The sequence below is a fragment of the Neofelis nebulosa genome, chromosome 1 (assembly GCF_028018385.1).
Source record: "Neofelis nebulosa isolate mNeoNeb1 chromosome 1, mNeoNeb1.pri, whole genome shotgun sequence".
NCBI lineage: Eukaryota > Metazoa > Chordata > Mammalia > Carnivora > Felidae > Neofelis > Neofelis nebulosa.
In genome coordinates, this window is record NC_080782.1 from 155,918,625 (window position 1) to 155,938,433 (window position 19,809).

General features: G+C 38.0%; 1 protein-coding gene across 1 annotated transcript; it reads left to right on the forward strand.

Annotated features, from left to right (window-relative positions):
• Positions 1–1,020: 1,020 nt before the first annotated feature.
• On the forward strand, positions 1,021–19,516 carry LOC131486864 (olfactory receptor 2M5-like). Its single transcript, XM_058686883.1, has 2 exons — positions 1,021–1,084; positions 18,564–19,516. Exons 1-2 carry the CDS (start codon positions 1,021–1,023, stop codon positions 19,514–19,516), a joined length of 1,017 nt encoding a protein of 338 aa, XP_058542866.1.
• Positions 19,517–19,809: the final 293 nt, after the last annotated feature.

Consider the following 19,809-nt stretch of genomic DNA (forward strand, 5'->3'; position numbering starts at 1 on the left):
ATTTCTGGTTGTAACTGACAATATATTATATGTGCAAAGCTTTAAAAAATATTAAAAATGAAATAGAGTAAAAAAAAATAAGCAAATTTTCAGATTGAAATATCAAAACTTAAAACTCTGTTTCTAAAACTAACAAGATATACAAAAAGGAAATTAAGGAGGAGGGGCCAACATGATGGAGAAGTAGGAGAATCTGACGTTCCCTCATCTCTCAAAGTAGTGTTGAGACCAAAGGAGTTTGAACTGTAAGAGTCCAAAAAGCAAAGTGACAGAGTCACTTCCAAGGACCCACTGGGACAACCTGACAGGCCACCTATGGGTGGGTGATTGTGAACTGACAGAGATCAAACAAATGGAGGGGAGGGACTCCTTCTACAGAGAGACAAAGGGAAGAGAAAGAGAGGCTGGGGAATATAGGACTGTATCTGGACAAGAGAAAAACCAGCGACCAATAAGGAGAAAGATCCAATCTCTAACTGCAGTGCTTTCTCTGGACTCAGCCTGGCTGCCCTGTTCACATACCTGGAGAGGTGGGGAGCCAGCCCCAGGCTCAGTAACTAGCTCAGAGGTGCAGTCCACAGTAGGAGAAAGCGATCCCCTCCCTGGAGTGTTGTGGGAAGAAGGTATATATCAGATCAAAGGAGTGAAACTTCCTGAACCGGGGCAGACAGAGTGGTAACCTTAAAGACATCAGAGTTGAAGTCCCAGCGGAGCGCCAGCGACACATGGGAGTCAGCAGAGTGGGATAAGCCACACATTCTCTGTACTGTGAGGCTGTGGGGCATCTCTTACTCAGAACCAGGATGCACGGAGTGGGAATCTCTAAGACATCAGGGTTTAAATCCAAGCCAAGCACCAGGGAGGCATGGGAGTCAGAAGAGGGGGGCAAATTGCCTCGTTTACACCCATGGCACAGTGAGGACAGCTTGAACAGAGTGGTTTAGGACACCTGGTCTACGGAGGAGAGACAGGGTTGTCACCATTTTTCTCCCCATCACCAACAAGGTGAGGTGTCAGGGAATGGACAAAGGACCCACAGTGGAGGCAGTACCCACCTACACCAAACCATGCCCCTCCACACTTGGTAACTGCATATCTTCAAGAGCAGGAATGACGCTAAGAAATTAGACAGCCCCTTCTCCAGACCAGGTTACATAGCCTGATTTAATTCTTGGACAATTCTTATTGTATAGATACATTCTTCCTTACTTTTCTCCTTATCTCTTCCCTCCTCTTGTCTGGTTACTCTGATTGTTGTTTGTTTGTTTTTTTTTTTTTAATTTTTATTTATTTATTTATTTTTTTAATATATGAAATTTACTGTCAAATTGGTTTCCATACAACACCCAGTGCTCATCCCAAAAGGTGCCCTCCTCAATACCCATCACCCACCCTCCCCTCCCTCCCACCCCCCCGTCAACTCTCAGTTTGTTCTCAGTTTTTAACAGTCTCTTAGGCTTTGGCTCTCTCCCACTCTAACCTCTTTTTTTTTTCCTTCCCCTCCCCCATGGGTTTCTGTTACGTTTCTCAAGATCCACATAAGAGTGAAACCATATGGTATCTGTCTTTCTCTGTATGCCTTATTTCACTTAGCATCACACTCTCCAGTTCCATCCACGTTGCTACAAAAGGCCATATTTCATTCTTTCTCATTGCCACATAGTATTCCATTGTGTATATAAACCACAATTTCTTTATCCATTCATCAGTTGATGGACATTTAGGCTCTTTCCATAATTTGGCGATTGTTGAGAGTGCTGCTATAAACATTGGGGTACAAGTGCCCCTATGCATCAGTACTCCTGTATCCCTTGGATAAATTCCTAGCAGTGCTATTGCTGGGTCATAGGGTAGGTCTATTTTTAATTTTCTGAGGAAAATTGCTTTCCAGACTGCTTTCCAGAGCGGCTGCACCAATTTCTGAGCAATTTCTGAGGAATATTGCTTTCTACATTGCTTTCCAGAGCGGCTGCACCAATTTGCATTCCCACCAACAGTGCAAGAGGGTTCCCATTTCTCCACATCCTCTCCAGCATCTATAGTCTCCTGATTTCTTCATTTTGGCCACTCTGACTGGCGTGAGGTGATATCTGAATGTGGTTTTGATTTGTATTTCCCTGATATGGAGCGACGTTGAACATCTTTTCATGTGCCTGTTGGCCATCTGGATGTCTTCTTTAGAGAAGTGTCTATTCATGTTTCTGCCCATTTCTTCACTGGGTTATTTGTTTTTTGGGTGTGGAGTTTGGTGAGCTCTTTATAGATTTTGGATACTAGCCCTTTGTCCGATATGTCATTTGCAAATATCTTTTCCCATTCCGTTGGTTGCCTTTTAGTTTTGTTGGTTGTTTCCTTTGCTGTGCAGAAGCTTTTTATCTTCATAAGGTCCCAGCAATTCACTTTTGCTTTTAATTCCCTTGCCTTTGGGGATGTGTCGAGTAAGAGATTCCTACAGCTGAGGTCAGAGAGGTCTTTTCCTGCTTTCTCCTCCAAGGTTTTGATGGTTTCCTGTCTCACATTCAGGTACTTTATCCATTTTGAGTTTATTTTTGTGAATGGTGTGAGAAAATGGTCTAGTTTCAACTTTCTGCATGTGGCTGTCCAGTTCTCCCAGAACCATTTGTTAAAGAGACTGTCTTTTTTCCATTGGATGTTCTTTCCTGCTTTGTCAAAGATGAGTTGCCCATACATTTGTGGGTCTAGTTCTGGGGTTTCTATTCTATTCCATTGGTCTATGTGTCTGTTTTTGTGCCAATACCATGCTGTCTTGATGATGACAGCTTTGTAGTAGAGGCTAAAGTCTGGGATTGTGATGCCTCCTGCTTTGGTCTTCTTCTTCAAAATTACTTTGGCTACTCGGGGCCTTTTGTGGTTCCATATGAATTTTAGGATGGCTTGTTCTAGTTTCGAGAAGAATGCTGGTGCAATTGTGATTGGGATTGCATTGAATGTGTAGATAGCTTTGGGCAGTATTGACATTTTGACAATATTTATTCTTCCAATCCATGAGCAGGGAATGTCTTTCCATTTCTTTAAATCTTCTTCAATTACCTTCATAAGCTTTCTATAGTTTCAGCATACAGATCTTTTACATCTTTGGTTAGATTCATTCCTAGGTATTTTATGCTTCTTGGTGCAATTGTGAATGGGACCAGTTTCTTTATTTGTCTTTCTGTTGCTTCATTGTTAGTGTATAAGAATGCAACTGATTTCTGTACATTGATTTTGTATCCGGCAACTTTGCTGAATTCATGTATCAGTTCTAGCAGACTTTTGGTGGAGTCTATTGGATTTTCCATGTATAATATCATGTCATCTGCAAAAAGCGAAAGCTTGACTTCATCTTTGCCAATTTTGATGCCTTTGATTTCCTTTTGTTGTCTGATTGCTGATGCTAGAACTTCCAGCACTATGTTAAACAACAGCGGTGAGAGTGGGCATCCCTGTCGTGTTCTTGATCTCAAGGAAAAAGCTCTCAGTTTTTCCCGTTGAGGATGATGTTAGCTGTGGGCTTTTCATAAATGGCTTTTATGATCTTTAAGTATGTTCCTTCTGTCCCGACTTTCTCAAGGGTTTTTATTAAGAAAGGGTGCTGGATTTTGTCAAAGGCCTTTTCTGCATTGATTGACAGGATCATATGGTTCTTCTCTTTTTTTTTTTTTTTTTTTTTGTTAATGTGATGTATCACATTGATCGATTTGTGAATGTTGAACCAGCCCTGCATCCCAGGAATGAATCTCACTTGATCATGATGAATAATTCTTTTTATATGCCGTTGAATTCGATTTGCTAGTATCTTATTGAGAATTTTTGCATCCATATTCATCAGGGATATTGGCCTGTAGTTCTCTTTTTTTACTGGGTCTCTGGTTTAGGAATCCAAGTAATACTGGCTTCATAGAATGAGTCTGGAAGTTTTCCTTCCCTTTCTATTTCTTGGAATAGCTTGAGAAGGATAGGTATTATCTCTGCTTTAAACGTCTGGAAGAACTCCCCTGGGAAGCCATCTGGTCCTGGACTCTTCTTTGTTGGGAGATTTTTGATAACTGATTCAATTTCTTCGCTGGTTATGGGTCTGTTCAAGCTTTCTATTTCCTCCTGATTGAGTTTTGGAAGAGTGTGGGTGTTTAGGAATTTGTCCATTTCTTCCAAGTTGTCCAATTTGTTGGCATATAATTTTTCATAGTATTCCGATAATTTTTTGTATCTCTGAGGGATTGGTTGTAATAATTCCATTTTCATTCATGATTTTATCTATTTGGGTCATCTCCCTTTTCTTTTTGAGAAGCCTGGCTAGAGGTTTGTCAATTTTGTTTATTTTTTCAAAAAACCAACTCTTGGTTTCGTTGATCTGCTCTACCGTTTTTTTAGATTCTATATTGTTTATTTTTGCTCTGATCTTTATTATTTCTCTTCTTCTGCTGGGTTTAGGCTGCCTTTGCTGTTCTGCTTCTGTTTCCTTTAGGTGTGCTGTTAGATTTTGTATTTGGGATGTTTCTTGTTTCTTGAGATAGGCCTGGATTGCAATGTATTTTCCTCTCAGGACTGCCTTCACTGCGTCCCAAAGCATTTGGATTGTTGTATTTTCATTTTCGTTTGTTTCCATATATTTTTTAATTTCTTCTCTAATTGCCTGGTTGACCCACTCATTCGTTAGTAGGGTGTTCTTTAACCTCCATGCTTTTGGAGGTTTTCCAGCCTTTTCCTGTGGTTGATTTCAAGCTTCATAGCATTGTGGTCTGAAAGTATGCATGGTATAATTTCAATTCTTGTAAACCTATGATGGGCTGTTTTGTGACCCAGTATATGATCTATCTTGGAGAATGTTCCATGTGCACTCGAGAAGAAAGTATATTCTGTTGCTTTGGGATGCAGAGTTCTAAATATATCTGTCAAGTCCATCTGATCCAAGGTATCATTCAGGGCCCTTGTTTCTTTATTGATTGTGTGTCTAGATGATCTATCCATTTCTGTAAGTGGGTGTTAAAGTCCCCTGCAATTACCACATTCTTATCAATAAGGTTGCTTATGTTTATGAGTAATTGTTTAATATATTTGGGGGCTCCTGTATTCAGTGCATAGACATTTATAATTGTTAACTCTTCCTGATGGATAGACCCTGTAATTATTATATAATGTCCTTCCTCATCTCTTGTTACAGCCTTTAATTTAAAGTATAGTTTGTCTGATATAAGTATGGCTACTCCAGATTTCTTTTGGCTTCCAGTAGCATGATCAATAGTTCTCCATCCCCTCACTCTCAATCTAAAGGTGTCCTCAGATCTAAAATGAGTCTCTTGTAGACAGCAAATAGATGGGTCTAGTTTTTTTTATCCATTCTGATACCCTATGTCTTTTGGTTGGCGCATTTAATCCATTTACATTCAGTGTTATTATAGAAAGATACGGGTTTAGAGTCATTGTGATGTCTGTATGTTTTATGCTTGTAGTGATGTCTCTAGTACTTTGTCTCACAGGGTCCCCCTTAGGATCTTTTGTAGGGCTGGTTTAGTGGTGACAAATTCCTTCAGTTTTTGTTTGTTTGGGAAGACTTTATCTCTCCTTCTATTCTAAATGACAGACTTGCTGGATAAAGGATTCTCGGCTGCATATTTTTTCTGTTTAGCACACTGAAGATATCGTGCCAAGCCTTTCTGGCCTGCCAAGTTTCAAAAGAGAGATCAGTCACGAGTCTTATAGGTCTCCCTTTATATGTGAGGGCACATTTATCCCTTGCTGCTTTCAGAATTTTCTCTTTATCCTTGTATTTTGTCAGTTTCACTCTGATATGTCGTGCAGAAGATCGATTCAAGTTACATCTGAAGGGAGTTCTCTCTGCCTCTTGGATTTCAATGCCTTTTCCTTCCCCAGTTCAGGGAAGTTCTCAGCTATAATTTCTTCAAGTACCCCTTCAGCACCTTTTCCTCTCTCTTCCTCCTCTGGGATACCAATTATGCGTATATTATTTCTTTTTAGTGTATCACTTAGTTCTCTAATTTTCCCCTCATACTCCTGGATTTTTTTATCTCTCTTTCTCTCAGCTTCCTCTTTTTCCATAACTTTACCTTCTAGTTCACCTATTCTCTCCTCTGCCTCTTCAATCCGAGCTGTCGTCGTTTCCATTTTGTTTTGCATTTCGTTTAAAGCACTTTTCAGCTCCTCGTGACAGTTCCTTAGTCCCTTGATCTCTGTAGCAAGAGATTCTCTGCTGTCCTCTATACTGTCTTCAAGCCCAGCGATTAATTTTATGACTATTATTCTAAATTCACTTTCTGTTATATTATTTAAATCCTTTTTGATCAGTTCATTAGCTGTTGTTATTTCCTGGAGATTCTTCTGAGGGGAATTCTTCCGTTTGGTCATTTTGGATAGTCCCTGGAGTGGTGAGGACCTGCAGGGCACTTCCCCTGTGCTGTGGTGTATAACTGGAGTTGGTGGGCGGGGCCGCAGTCAGACTTGATGTCTGCCCCCAGCCCACCACTGGGGCCACAGTCAGACTGGTGTGTGCCTTCTCTTCCCCTCTCCTAGGGGCGGGATTCCCTGTGGGTTGGTGTGGCCCATCTGGGCTACTTGCACACTGCCAGGCTTGTGGTGCTGGGGATCTGGCGTATTAGCTGGGGTGGGTAGGCAAGGTGCATGGGGGCAGGAGGGGCAGGCTTAGCTCGCTTCTCCTTAGGTGATCCACTTCAGGAGGGGCCCTGTGATAGCAAGGTGATCCACTTCAGGAGGGGCCCTGTGGCAGCGAGGGAGTCAGATCTGCTGCCAGAGGTTTGGCTCCACAGGAGCACAGAGTTGGGTGTTTTTGAGGAGTGAGCAAGTTTCCTGGCAGGAACTGGTTCTCTTTGGGATTTTGGCTGGGGGATGGGCGGGGGAGATGGCTCTGGCAAGCGCCTTTGTTCCCCACCAAACTGAGCTCTGTCGTCCGGGGGCGCAGCAGCTCTCCCTCCCTTTGTCCTCCAGCCTTCCCACTTTCTGAGCAGAGCTGTTAACTTATGACCTCCCAGACACTAAGTCGCACTTGCTGTGGGAACACAGTCCGTCAGGCCCCTCAGCTTTAGCCAGCCAGACTTGGGGGCTCTGCTTGGCCGGCGAGCCGCCCCTCCACCCCGGCTCCCTCCCGCCAGTCCGTGGAGCGCGCACCGACTCACCTCCCTTCCTACCCTCTTCTGTGTGCCTCTCGTCTGCGCTTGGCTCCGGAGACTCTGTTCTGCTAATCCTCTGGCGGTTTTCTGGGTTATTTAGGCAGGTGTAGGTGGAATCTAAGTGATCAGCAGGATGCGCGGTGAGCCCAGCGTCCTCCTATGCCGCCATCTTCCCTCTCTCCTCTGTTGGTTTGTTTAAACAGACATATTTAATCCATTCTCTTGATACATGTTCTACACCTCCTTCTTTATTCTCCTTTCTCTTTCTCTGGAATAAGCCATATAGTTTCTCGGTCTGGTCAATTTTTATTTTATTTTATTTTCCCCTGCCCCTGTCATTTCTCTCTTTGTATAGGATAAGGCCTCTTCCATCAGCACTGCATCATCAATGTTGTTTGCTTATAGCTAGTGTTTCTGTTTTTTTTTTTAATGTTTGTTTGTGTGTGTGTGTGTTTGTGTTTGCTTTTTTATTTTCTGTTTTTTGTTTGTTTGTTTTCCTATCCAGGGCTACTTCAATGAACAAATCAAAGCACATCTGGTGGAGGGACCAAAACATCACTATGAGTAGGGAGATAAAGTAATCAAAGTCAAAATAACAGAGATCAATAACACTCTCCAAAATCACCTCCTGTAGGGCCAGTCCCTGGACAGTGTATGGACCCTCTTTAATATAGTAGTGCTTGCAGGTGCAGAGCACATAACAAGCTTTTAAAACACATAAGGGACAGACGACTAGCCAAAATTATTAAAAGGAAGAATTTTCCTAAAGAGAAATTCCAGGAAGAAATGACAGCTAAAGAATTGATCAAAACAGATACAAATAATATATCATTAAAGTCCCCTGTAATTACCACATTTGTATCAATAAGTTTACTTATTTTTGTGATGAATCGTTTTATATATTTGGGTTCTCCCAAATTAGGTCCACAAACATTTATAATTGTTAGCTTTTCTTGATGGATAGACCCCGTAATTATGATATAGTTCTCTTCTTCATCTCCTGTTACAACCTTTAAAATCTAGTTTGTCTTATACAAATATGGCTACTCAAGCTTTCTTTTGACTTTCAATAGCATGATATATGGTTCTCCATCCCCTCACTTTCAATCTGAAGGTGTCCTCATGTCTAAAATGGGTCCCTTGTAGACAGCAAATACATGGATCTTATTTCTTTTATTATTCATTCTGTTACCCTAAGTATTTTGATTGAAGCATACAGTCCATTTACATTCAGTGCTATTATTGAAAGATATGAGTTTAGAGTCATTGTGTTATCTGTAGGATAGGTTGTGATAAATGCATTTTCATTAATGATTTTATCTATGGGGCCTCTCTTTCTTTTTTAGACGTCTGGCTAGGGGTTTATCAATTTTGTTTATTTTTGCAACAAAAAAAAACAGCTCTTCATCTCATTGATCTGTTCTTTTTGTTTGGATTCTATATTATTTCTGCTGTGATTGTTATTATTTCTCTTCTTCTGTTGGCCTTGGGGTTTCTTTATTAATCTGCTTTTAGTTCCTTTAAGGGTGCTGTTAGCTTTTCTATTTGAGATTTTTCTTGAGATACACCTGGATTGCAATGTACTTTTCTCTTATCACTGCCTTTGCTACCTCCGAAAGGGTTTGGACTGTTGTGCTTTTGTTTTCATTTGTTTCCATATATTTTTTTAATTCTTCTTTAATTGCCTGGTTGACCCATTCATTCTTTAGTTGGATGTCCTTTAACCTCTATACATTTGGAGTTTTGTAAAATTTTCTGTGGTGTTTTCAAATTTCATAGCATGGGGATCTGAAAATGTGCATGGTATGATCTCAATTCTTTTATATTTATTGAGGGCTGTTTTGTGACCCAGTATGTGATCTATCTTGGAGAATGCTCCATGTGCACTCAAGAATAATGTGTATTCTTCTGCTTTAAGATGAAAAGTTAATATATATGTCAGGTTTATTTGGTTCAGTGTATCATTCAGGGTCATTGTTTCTTGATTGCTTTTCTGTCTAGATGATCTATCTATTGCTGTAAGTGGAATTTTAAAGTCCCCTGCAATTACCACATTCTTACCAATAAGATTGCTTATTTTTGTGATTAATTGTTTTATATATTTGGGTTCTCCCAAATTAGGTGCATAAACATTTATAATTGTTAGCTCTTCTTTATGGATATACCCCATAATTATGATACAATACAGCAATGGGCAGATCATGTAGACAGAAAAAGCAATCAAGAAACAAAATATATATATATATATATATATATATATATACATATATATATATACATATATATATATATATATGTATGTGTGTGTGTGTGTGTGTGCGTAAATATATACATTTAAATGTAATGGAATATTACCCTACCATCAAAAAATGAAAATTTGCCATTTACAATGACATAGATGGAGCTAGAATGTATTATACTAAGTGAACTAAGTTGATCAGATTAAAAAAATACCATATGATTTTACTCATATGCGGACTTTAAGAAACAAAACAAATAAATGTATGGTAAGGGGGGGGAGAGAAGAGAGGGAAACAAACTACAAGAGGCTGTTAATGATAGAGACCATAATGAGGGTTGATGGAGGGAGGTAAGGAGGGCATGGGCTAGATGAGTTATGGGTACAAGGAGGACACTTGGGATGAGAACTGGGTGTTGGATGTAAGTGGTAAATCACTGAATTCTATGCCTGAAACCAGTATTTCACCATAAGTTAATTAAAGTTTAAATTTAATAAAAAGGGGAAAAATTGTGAGACCTAAAACTATCAAACCCCTGGAAGAAAACATAGGAGGAATCTTCATAACACTTATCTTGGGAATTATTCCTTGTATATGACAACAAAAGAAAGAAAAAAAAAAAAGATGAGTAAGATCACATCAAATAAGAGTGTCTGCACCAAAAGAAAATAATCAGCAAAGTACAGGGCAAGCTACAGAATGGGAGAAAATATTCTTTCAATATGTCTGATGGAACAAATTACAAATATATATTAAAAAAAAAACACTCCTTCAAAAAAACAAAGAGAAAGAAAGAAAAAGAAAGAAAGAAAGAGAAAATAAAACATAAAATACTCAATAATGGGCAAGGGAGTTTTTAATTATGTTTTTAATGTTTATTTATTTTTTGAGAGAGACAGAGCATGAGCAGGGGAGGGGCAAGAGAGAGAGGGAGACACAGGATCCAAAGCAGGCTTCAGTCTCTGAGCTGTCAGCACAGAGCCTGATGTGGGTCTCAAACTCATGAACCAGGAGATCATGACTTGAGCTGAAGTCAGACACTTAACCACTAGCCACCCACGTGCCCCAAAAGTGGGCAAGGAATTTAATAAACATTTCTCTATGAGGACATAGCAACATTTATATGAAGAGGTATTCAATGTCCTTCCCTGATGCTCATCATAAGGGAAATGCAAATAAAAACCAAGAAATATTACCTCATCCCTGTTATGGTGGCCAGTTTCCAAAATAACAACAACAACAACAATAACAACAACAACAACAACAACAACAACAGAAAATAACAAATCTTGGTGAGAATTTGGATAAATTGAAACCACTGTATACTGTTGATTGGAATACAAAATGACACAGCTTCCATGTAAAACACTATGGAAATTTCTCAATACATTAAAAATAAAACTCCCATATGATTACCAATCCTACTTCTGTGTATTTATCCAAAGCAACTTGACATCATGATCTTGTAGAAAAACATGCACTTTCATAATTGTGGAAGGTGGCATTATTCATGGTCGCTAAGAAGTAAAAACAACCTAAATGTATATCAACAGACAAATGGAAAAAGAAAATAATAAGGAAATTCTTTCATATATGACAATATGTATGAACCTGGAGAACATATGCAAAGGGAAATAATTCATTGACAAAAGAACAAATACTGTATAATTCCAATTATATGCAGTATCTAAAATTGTCTAACTCATATAACAGATAGCAGAATTGTGGTTGTCAGTGGCTGGAGGAAGGGAACATGATGGCTCTTCAACAGATATAAAGTTTCAATTATACAAGATGAACTAGACCTTTGCTGTACAACAGTATGCCTGAAGTTAACAATGTTGTATTTTGCACTTAGAAATTTGTTGACAGTGTAAATCTTATGTGTTCTTATTACAATGAAAGAGACCCTTTTATGAGGGTGAAAAGACAGTTATGGACTTGGAGGAAATATGTGTAAACTACACATCTGACAAAGGACTATAGCAAAAGATATAACAGACTTTTCTTTTCTTAAAGAGAGAAAGAAGGTGCTATTAGGGAAGGGGCATAGGGAGAGGGAGAGAATGAATCTTAAGCAGGTTCCATGCCCAGTGGGGAGCCCCATGTCAGGCTTTATCTCATGACCATGAAATCATGACCTGAGCTGAAATCAAAAGTCAAACCCTTAACTGACTGAGCTACCCAAGAGACCAATATATAACAGATTTTTAATTCAACAGTAATAATCTAATTAGAAACCAAACAAAAGACATGAACAGGCATTTTACTAAAGAAGATTCATAAATGCAAACAAACACATGAAAAAATGCGCAACACCATTAGCCATTATACAAATGTAAATTAAAACCACAATATATACTTCACACCTACAAGAAGAACCAAAAGAATTATTAGTGACAACAAATGATGGAAAGATGGTAGAAAATTCAGATATCTCACACATTTGTTTGAGGAATATAAAATGGCATAGCCATTCTGGAATTATCATCCTTCAATTGCACTTTTGAGTATGTATCTTAGACAATAAAGACTTATGTTTACACAAGAAAACCCATAAGTACTTACAGCAGCTTTAATTCTAATGGCCAAAACTAACCTAAATTTTCTTCAACAGGTGAATAGTTAAACTGTGATACATCCATACCATGGATTACTACTTAGCAATTAAAGTAAATTAGTGACTTATATAATGTACAACTTGAATAGATCTCAAAGGAATAATACTAGATGGGGAAAAAAAGCAAATATCAGGGGCGCCTGGGTGGCGCAGTCGGTTAAGCGTCCGACTTCAGCCAGGTCACGATCTCGCGGTCCGTGAGTTCGAGCCCCGCGTCAGGCTCTGGGCTGATGGCTCGGAGCCTGGAGCCTGTTTCCGATTCTGTGTCTCCCTCTCTCTCTGCCCCTTCCCCGTTCATGCTCTGTCTCTCTCTGTCCCAAAAATAAATAAAAAAAAAAGCAAATATCATAGAGTTACACAATATATTACCCAATGCATACAACTTTACTGAAATAACAAAACTACAGAGATGGAAAACAGATTAGTGGGTCAGGGGCTACAGAAGAGGAGAGAATGAGGTAGCTGTTACTATTTAAAAAAAGTAGCATGAGGGATTCCTGTTCTGGAATTATTTTGTATCTTGCCTATGTTGGTGGTCACACAAATTTACACATGGGGAAAATTGCATATAATGTACAAACATAGAAATGAATGGATATAAAACTGGTGAAATGTGAATAAAGTCAGTGGATCACATCAATTCCTGACTGTAATTGGGGGAAAGTGTGTGAAGCATAAATGGGATCATCTGTGTTATTTTTCATAACTGCATGTAAATACATATCTTAAAATTTAATGTTAAAAAATGTAGTTAAGGGCTATACATAACACTTGTTATTTTTTCAGAGAATGGAAAATTAAAAAAATATGATTTTTCCACAGTATGAAGTCTGTGACTTCATAGTGACATAAATGAATCACTATGAGAAGGAAGGAAAAAAAGAAGAAAGAAAAGGAGAGAAGGAAGGAAAGAACAAAGGAAGGAGGAAGGGAGGGAAGGAGGGAGTGAGGAAGGAAGGAAGGAAGGAAGGAAGTCAAAGGGAAGGAGGGAGTGAGGAAGGAAGGAAGGAAGGATGGAAAGGATGGAGGGAGTAAGGAAGAAAGAAGGGAAGAAGGAAGGGAGGAAGAAAGAGATGGAGGGAGGAAGGAAGGAAAACCAAGCTCCTGTATAGGATAATTCCAAATAATTAATGTACATAGCCCACCCCTCAAAAAAGGTGAACATTAGCCTGCCTCCCACCTTGAATGTGAACTGCACTTAGTGCCTTGTTTTCAAAAAGTAGGACATATAACAGGGAAGGGGGGAGTAACTTTACAGTGGAGAAATCTTACAAGCACCATCAGCCAAGTGACCAAGATTAACATCATCAGTGATAAGTCATGTAGACATCATGTACCCCTAGCATGACATGACAAGAGCACTTTACATCTGCAATCTTCTTTCCCAAAACCTATAATGTTAGTCTAATGAGGAGAAAAACATCAGGCAAAAAATAATTGAGGGATGTGCTAAAAACTCCTGTCAGTACTCCTCAAAATGGTCAAGGCTTTAAAAACAAGGACTGAATCACTCTCACAGCCTAGAGGAGCCTAAGGAGACATGCTGACTAAATATAATGTGATCTCCTTAAAACAAATCTGAAAAAAGATAAGTACATTATGGAAAATGGGTGAAATCTGAATAAAGTATAGATTTTAGTTAATGTTAATGTACAAATATTGGTTCTTAGTTTTACTAAAGAACCAATGTTGGTTCCATAGTAATGTATGATGTTAACAATATAGAAAACTGAATCAAGGATGTATGGAAATTCTGTACTATTTGTCAACTTCTCTATATATCTGGAACTGTTCAAAAAATAAAAAGTTTATTTTAAAATATTATTAACGTTTTAAAAGTATCTAGTTTGATGAATCATTTGATTTTCTTTTGAATCAGGGATCTATTTGGATCCATTTGTAAGAGGAAAATATATTAAAAAATAGCGTGATAGGATTGGGTGGCCAAAAGTACTTGATTGAAGCTCAAATGTGGGCGTATTAGCAGTAACAAAGGTGACTGTAGGGTTAGTAAAGAGAGAACGAGTGTGTGGAAAGAAATAAATTCTCTCCAAACAATTTACTCATATTCCTTTTTAAAAATTTTTAATGTTTATTTATTTTTGAGAGACAAAGCATGAGCAGGGGAGGGGCAGAGTGAGAGGGAGACACAGAATCTGAAGCAGGCTCCAGGCTGATCTGTCAGCACAGAGCCTGATGTAGGGCTCAAACTCAGGAGCCACCATGAGATCACGACCTGAGTCAAAGTGGGCGACTTAACTGACTGAGCCACCCAGGTACCCCTAGATTCTTTCATTTTAACAAGCTTTAGTGAATTCATTTTTTTTCCACTTTTAATTTAAAGCATATAGTATAGCATTCATTGACTTAATGAAATGTAAGAATAAACCTACCAGGAATAGGAGACGAAAGGAAAACTGAGGCAAAATCCTAGGCTTTCCAGAGTTTAAAATCTTGTTATTAACTGTAAGAGCATGTTAAGAGACCAGTAACAATACAATGTAGGTAATAAGCCCAAAGATATATATCATAATTAACTAAGAAAAATATGTTGTTATCCACTGTGGACATAAAAGGAGACTTTCCTAGAGAGGTCAGACTTAAATTTGACCTTGAAGAAAATGGAAAATGTAGCTATGAAGATAAGGTAAAGGAGATGATTCTAGAAAGGGGAAATAGTTTTAGAGTGATAGTTCTGGGAATACAAAGTAAGGAGAAAATAAGAGATGTTAGAAAGGAAAAAAAATCAATAACTTGTTTAATGGTTGTATGGGATTAATGACTAAAAGACAAAGAGAATTATAAATTGGACCTCTGGGAAAATAATAGAAGTGATGACAAAAAAAAAAAAAGAATCTAAGCATGTTCTAACAGATAGTTTTGAAAAACTAATTATATCATGGGGAGAAGATTGCTACATTTGAATACCACAGCTCTTAGTGAGAAACTGGAAGGGCTGTCATGAAGCTGCCGTGTTTGGTCTGAGAAGACATTCCACACTAAACCCCAGGGCGCTGAGGAATTAGGCAGATCCCAGCTCTGCTCACAAAGCAACAGGCTGAAGAGAGACAGCTTATCAAGGCCTACAGAGTTGGTTTTTTTTCCTACTACAATAGTTTATGTTTTCTTCTTTTTTTTTTTTTTTAAATTTTTTTTTTCAACGTTTTTTTATTTTTGGGACAGAGAGAGACAGAGCATGAACAGGGGAGGGGCAGAGAGAGAGAGGGAGACACAGAATCGGAAACAGGCTCCAGGCTCCGAGCCATCAGCCCAGAGCCTGACGCGGGGCTCGAACTCACGGACCGCGAGATCGTGACCTGGCTGAAGTCGGACGCTTAACCGACTGCGCCACCCAGGCGCCCCTCTTCTTTAACAATACATTCAATATTAATTGGCAATAGGAATTTTGAACATTTTATATTTTCTAAGAAATTTTAATGACTGAACAAAAATTACAAGGTAAGCACCTTGATAGAGGAAGTAACTCAATTTTTCTGGATTGTGAAAATAGGTTTATGCTAACGCATATTTATCAATAGTGTTTGCAAGGCTCAACTTGGGAAATGGATAATTTGCTCAGAAATAGAACAGTGTTATTTGACTGTGACCTGGTACTTTATTTATATCATTTCTCAAGTGGACATAATAATGTCAAGCCCCCTTCTATATATTTCAACAAAATAAAATGCTGGAAAGTGCTTTAAAGCCTATAAGGGATCATAAGTCAAAATAAAAGAAATAATTTCTGGTAGAAAAATGTTTGTGCTAAAAACATTTACTTGGTCCATGCACAATATCTAGTATTCCATCCCTAAGCTGATGATGTATTTAACTCATTTTCACTGAATGCAACATGATGGATCTAAAGAGAAAAGGTGGAATGTGGCAAAGACAGTTCCTTGCATCATATATCTCATGGTTTAAGGGACAAGGCATACGTTAAAATATATAATCACAAACAATGATGAAATTTAGGTTTCAGCCCAGGCTATAATGAATAGAATTTGTAAGGAAATTTTATAATAGAATTTAGCCAAGCTTATGGATACCCAAAAACTTCAGGAAACAGCACTTGAGCTAGGAATCAGAAACTATGTAACATGGCACTGAAGTCACAGAACCCTGCTTTGCTTTTCTGAGAAGTTAGACAACTTTGAAACATCTAGCCATTCTGAAAATTCAGTTCCTTGCCATCTGATGACTCTATATCAAGCACAGACAACCCACTGGTTACACCAAGACTCACTCCAAGGCAGGAGAAAGTAAGATTCATGATGGCAAGTTTTGTCATTATTATTATTACTATTATTATTTTTATCTTAAACTATCTCCATATCTAAAAGCAGGCTAACTCATCAAGTATATCAAACACCCGGTGACAGAAGGCAGGTCTGATTCGCATGTGATCAATTGATTTGAAGGCGATCAACACAGAATGCTGTAATAAAGTATGGATATATGAAAACAGATGCCTATTTCTGGCAGTACCAACCCACAGAGGGTTTCTCATTCTTCACAAGAAGTTTGAGGCTCTTAGTGTGAGCAAAGGGAGAACAGACTTGGATATTTTTGTTGTCATAATTTCTGTATCCAAAAGTCATTACTATTTTTGGTGAGCAAATCAAAATGAAGTATCTGGAAAGAAGCAGTGAATTGAAATCAAATTGCACAAGTATTAGAAAAGTAATCAATGACCTAATATTTGAACACACTGTTTCTAAGGAGAGGGTACTGGGTGGATGCGGGCAACAGATTCTTTTAGTCCTTTTTGTAAATAACAAAGGAAACTTGGATCTCCCTCTTACAGTTGGCATACATACATACATACATACATACACAGCTTTCAGAAGAGGGGAGTATCCTAACAATTTAGAAATGATATTTTCAAGAATGTCATGAATGAATGTCACAGTTTTCCAAGGAGATAATAGAATAGGATATTGGAGTCTCTTATTTTACTACACGTTTCTTAGGTAGGTTTTTAAATCATGATTTAGTAAATTCTATCAAGCTTTTGTAACTAATGCAAAAGGCATATCATTTTTTAAAATTTAATCTGTTCTAATTGGTGAACTAACTTTAGAAATACTCTGATATTAATCTTGCCTTACATTAAATTCAGGTAATTATGTTTTTTTAATACACAATTAGGGTCAATTTACTCTTTTTAAAAATAATTTGGAAACTTTTTGCAAGAATACAATTTCTCTTTCTTGTACTATCGTCGCCAGGTTTTTGTAATAAGGTTATAGGAGTCCCATACAAAGAGATGGGTGTGTTCCCTTTTGTTATAGACTCAGCAAGAGTCGTATAGATATTTAGAGTGTTTTATAGATATCTAGAAAGAGGATTAAATAGAGCTAAGATAATCTAAAAAGGATACAGTTAGTAAACTTGAAGGAAAGGAGACCTATAGTTTTTCTCTGAGCCCATCAATGGCATAACAGCTGTAGCTAGAGGTTAAAGACAGTACAAATTCTATAAGAGCAAGAATCCTATAAGCTCATATAGAAATAAAACTTTCTCCCTCATTAATACATAATCTGAATTTACTATAAACCATGTAAATACAATGAGTAGTTTCCCTGGATAGAAAATCAGACCAATTAGATTAAAAACTTAAATAACCATAAATGTGTGTAACACGAAGCACAGGCCTAATGATCAATTTTCTCCTAAATTATAATGTCCCCTAAGTGCCCAGAGCCAAAAGGCTTGACTAAAGTAGAAGTATTTTAAAATTTTGAAAAATCCTTCTATAAATTAAATTAACAGTGATTTTTTTTAATGGGAAAACAAAATCTATAATTTTTCCTCAAAAATATTATTGGGACATGTGGGTGGCTCAGTCAGTTAAGTGTGGGACTTTGGCTCAGGTCATGATCTCACTGTTGGTGAGTTCAAGTCCCACATCTGGCTCTCTGCTGTCAACACAGAGCCTACATTACATCCTGTGTCCCAGTCTCTGTCTCCATCCTTCCCTCTCTTTGTGCTCACTCTCTCTCTCAAAAATATACTTTATATATAAAATATTACATATATATATAATATATATATTATATATATATGTAATATTTTGTATGCATTTATATAATATATATTTATATTTTTATATTCTATATAAATATAATTTATATTAAGGAAATCACTGAGAAGATGAGAATGGAAATAGCATAATTTTCTAAAGTTATGAAAAACTGGAAAATGGGCAGTTGGAAATTGTGACTTATCAACACATCATCATATTTTACAATTGTAAAAAAAAACAACTACATTTATCCAAAGTTTCTTTTAATATATGAAAATAAATCTCATAAAATAAAATTAATGGAATGCATTATAATACATACACTCTGGTTTCTAGAAGTACATTAGGGCATGGATAAGTAATGTAGAAAGAAATATTAAAAACTGATTCAAGTGATCATGGATGATTATTTTCATATTTGCCATTGTTATTACAATATTATTCTTAAACTTTAATAAGAAAATGTTTCATTTCTACGATATTTAAAAAAAATCTCTTCTCTTCCTTTTTTAAATCTCCTCTCTTCCTGTTAGCATTACAGACAGCCTTGAGGAGCTGGAATGAGACAAAACCCACAGATTTCATCCTCCTGGGCTTCTTCCCTGAATTTAAATACATTTCAGCCATGGTCTCCATCATTCTCCTGATCTACATGGCAACCTTCACTGGCAACACTCTTCTGATCCTCCTCATTTGGTTGTACTCCCATCTCCACACCCCCATGTACTTCCTGCTCAGTCAGCTCTCCTTAATGGACTTAACTTTGACCTCTAGCATCATCCCCAAGATGGCAGCCAACTTCTTCTCCGGATGGCGGAGCATATCATTCTTGGCTTGTGGGACTCAAATTTTCTTCTCCCTGACTGTGGCCATTGCGGAATGCATCCTTATAACGCTCATGTGTTTTGATCGTTATGTAGCCATATGCGATCCTCTTCGGTACCCAGCCATTATAAATCTTAGGGTATGCTTACAGATGATTGCTATGTCTTGGGTTGGAGGGGCACTTACTTCCTTGGGCCACACGGCTTTTACCTTGCATTTTAATATCTGCAGCCCCAGAGAAATTCCCCACTTCTTCTGTGAAGTTATGGCTGTGCTTAGGATCGTATGTGAGGATATCTCAGCCTATGAGAAGGCAGTGGTGATAACAAGCATCCTTGTTCTGCTCCTGCCCTTATCTCTCATCTTGTCTTCTTATGTTCTCATCTTCCTTGCTGTACTCCGAGTGAACTCCCCAGAAGGTAGGAACAAGGCTCTGGCCACCTGCTCCTCTCATCTCTGTGTGGTGGGTCTCTATTTTGGTCCAGGTTTGTGCATATACATGAGACCTGGTTCTGCCAAGACTCCAAAGTTAAATCAGGGTCTTTTTCTGTTTGGAACTGTCCTCACCCCTCTCCTAAACCCTCTTGCCTACAGTCTCAGGAACAAGGAAGTTCTAAGTGCACTGAAAAAGTTAATGGGGCGGTGTCAATCCTCCAGGTAAATGGCAGAAATCCCAATATCAGCCGTAGGCAATATAAAGATGTACCAACAAAGGGACATTTTTTTCTGTTAAATAATAATCCCTTCAAACCCTGGTAAAGTCAACTAATCTTACTGAGTTTATGTGAAGGAAAAAAAATGTTTATCTTTTCCTCCCTGTATCTAAAAATTTCTGTCCAATTGTTCTAGATGATGTGCTGATAAAGAACAAGGGACTGTATACATCAATTCTCTTCATGATTTACAATTGATGGTAATGTGAATTTTATTATTTTCAAAGCATCATATTGATTC

Excerpts from the sequence above, each read along its gene's own strand:
- LOC131486864 (XM_058686883.1), top strand. The coding sequence starts at position 1,021 with ATGGACAAAGGACCCACAGTGGAGGCAGTACCCACCTACACCAAACCA. Across the intron at positions 1,085-18,563 it reads ACCATGCCCCTCCACACTTG|CATTACAGACAGCCTTGAGG; the intron begins GTAACTGCATAT and ends TCTTCCTGTTAG.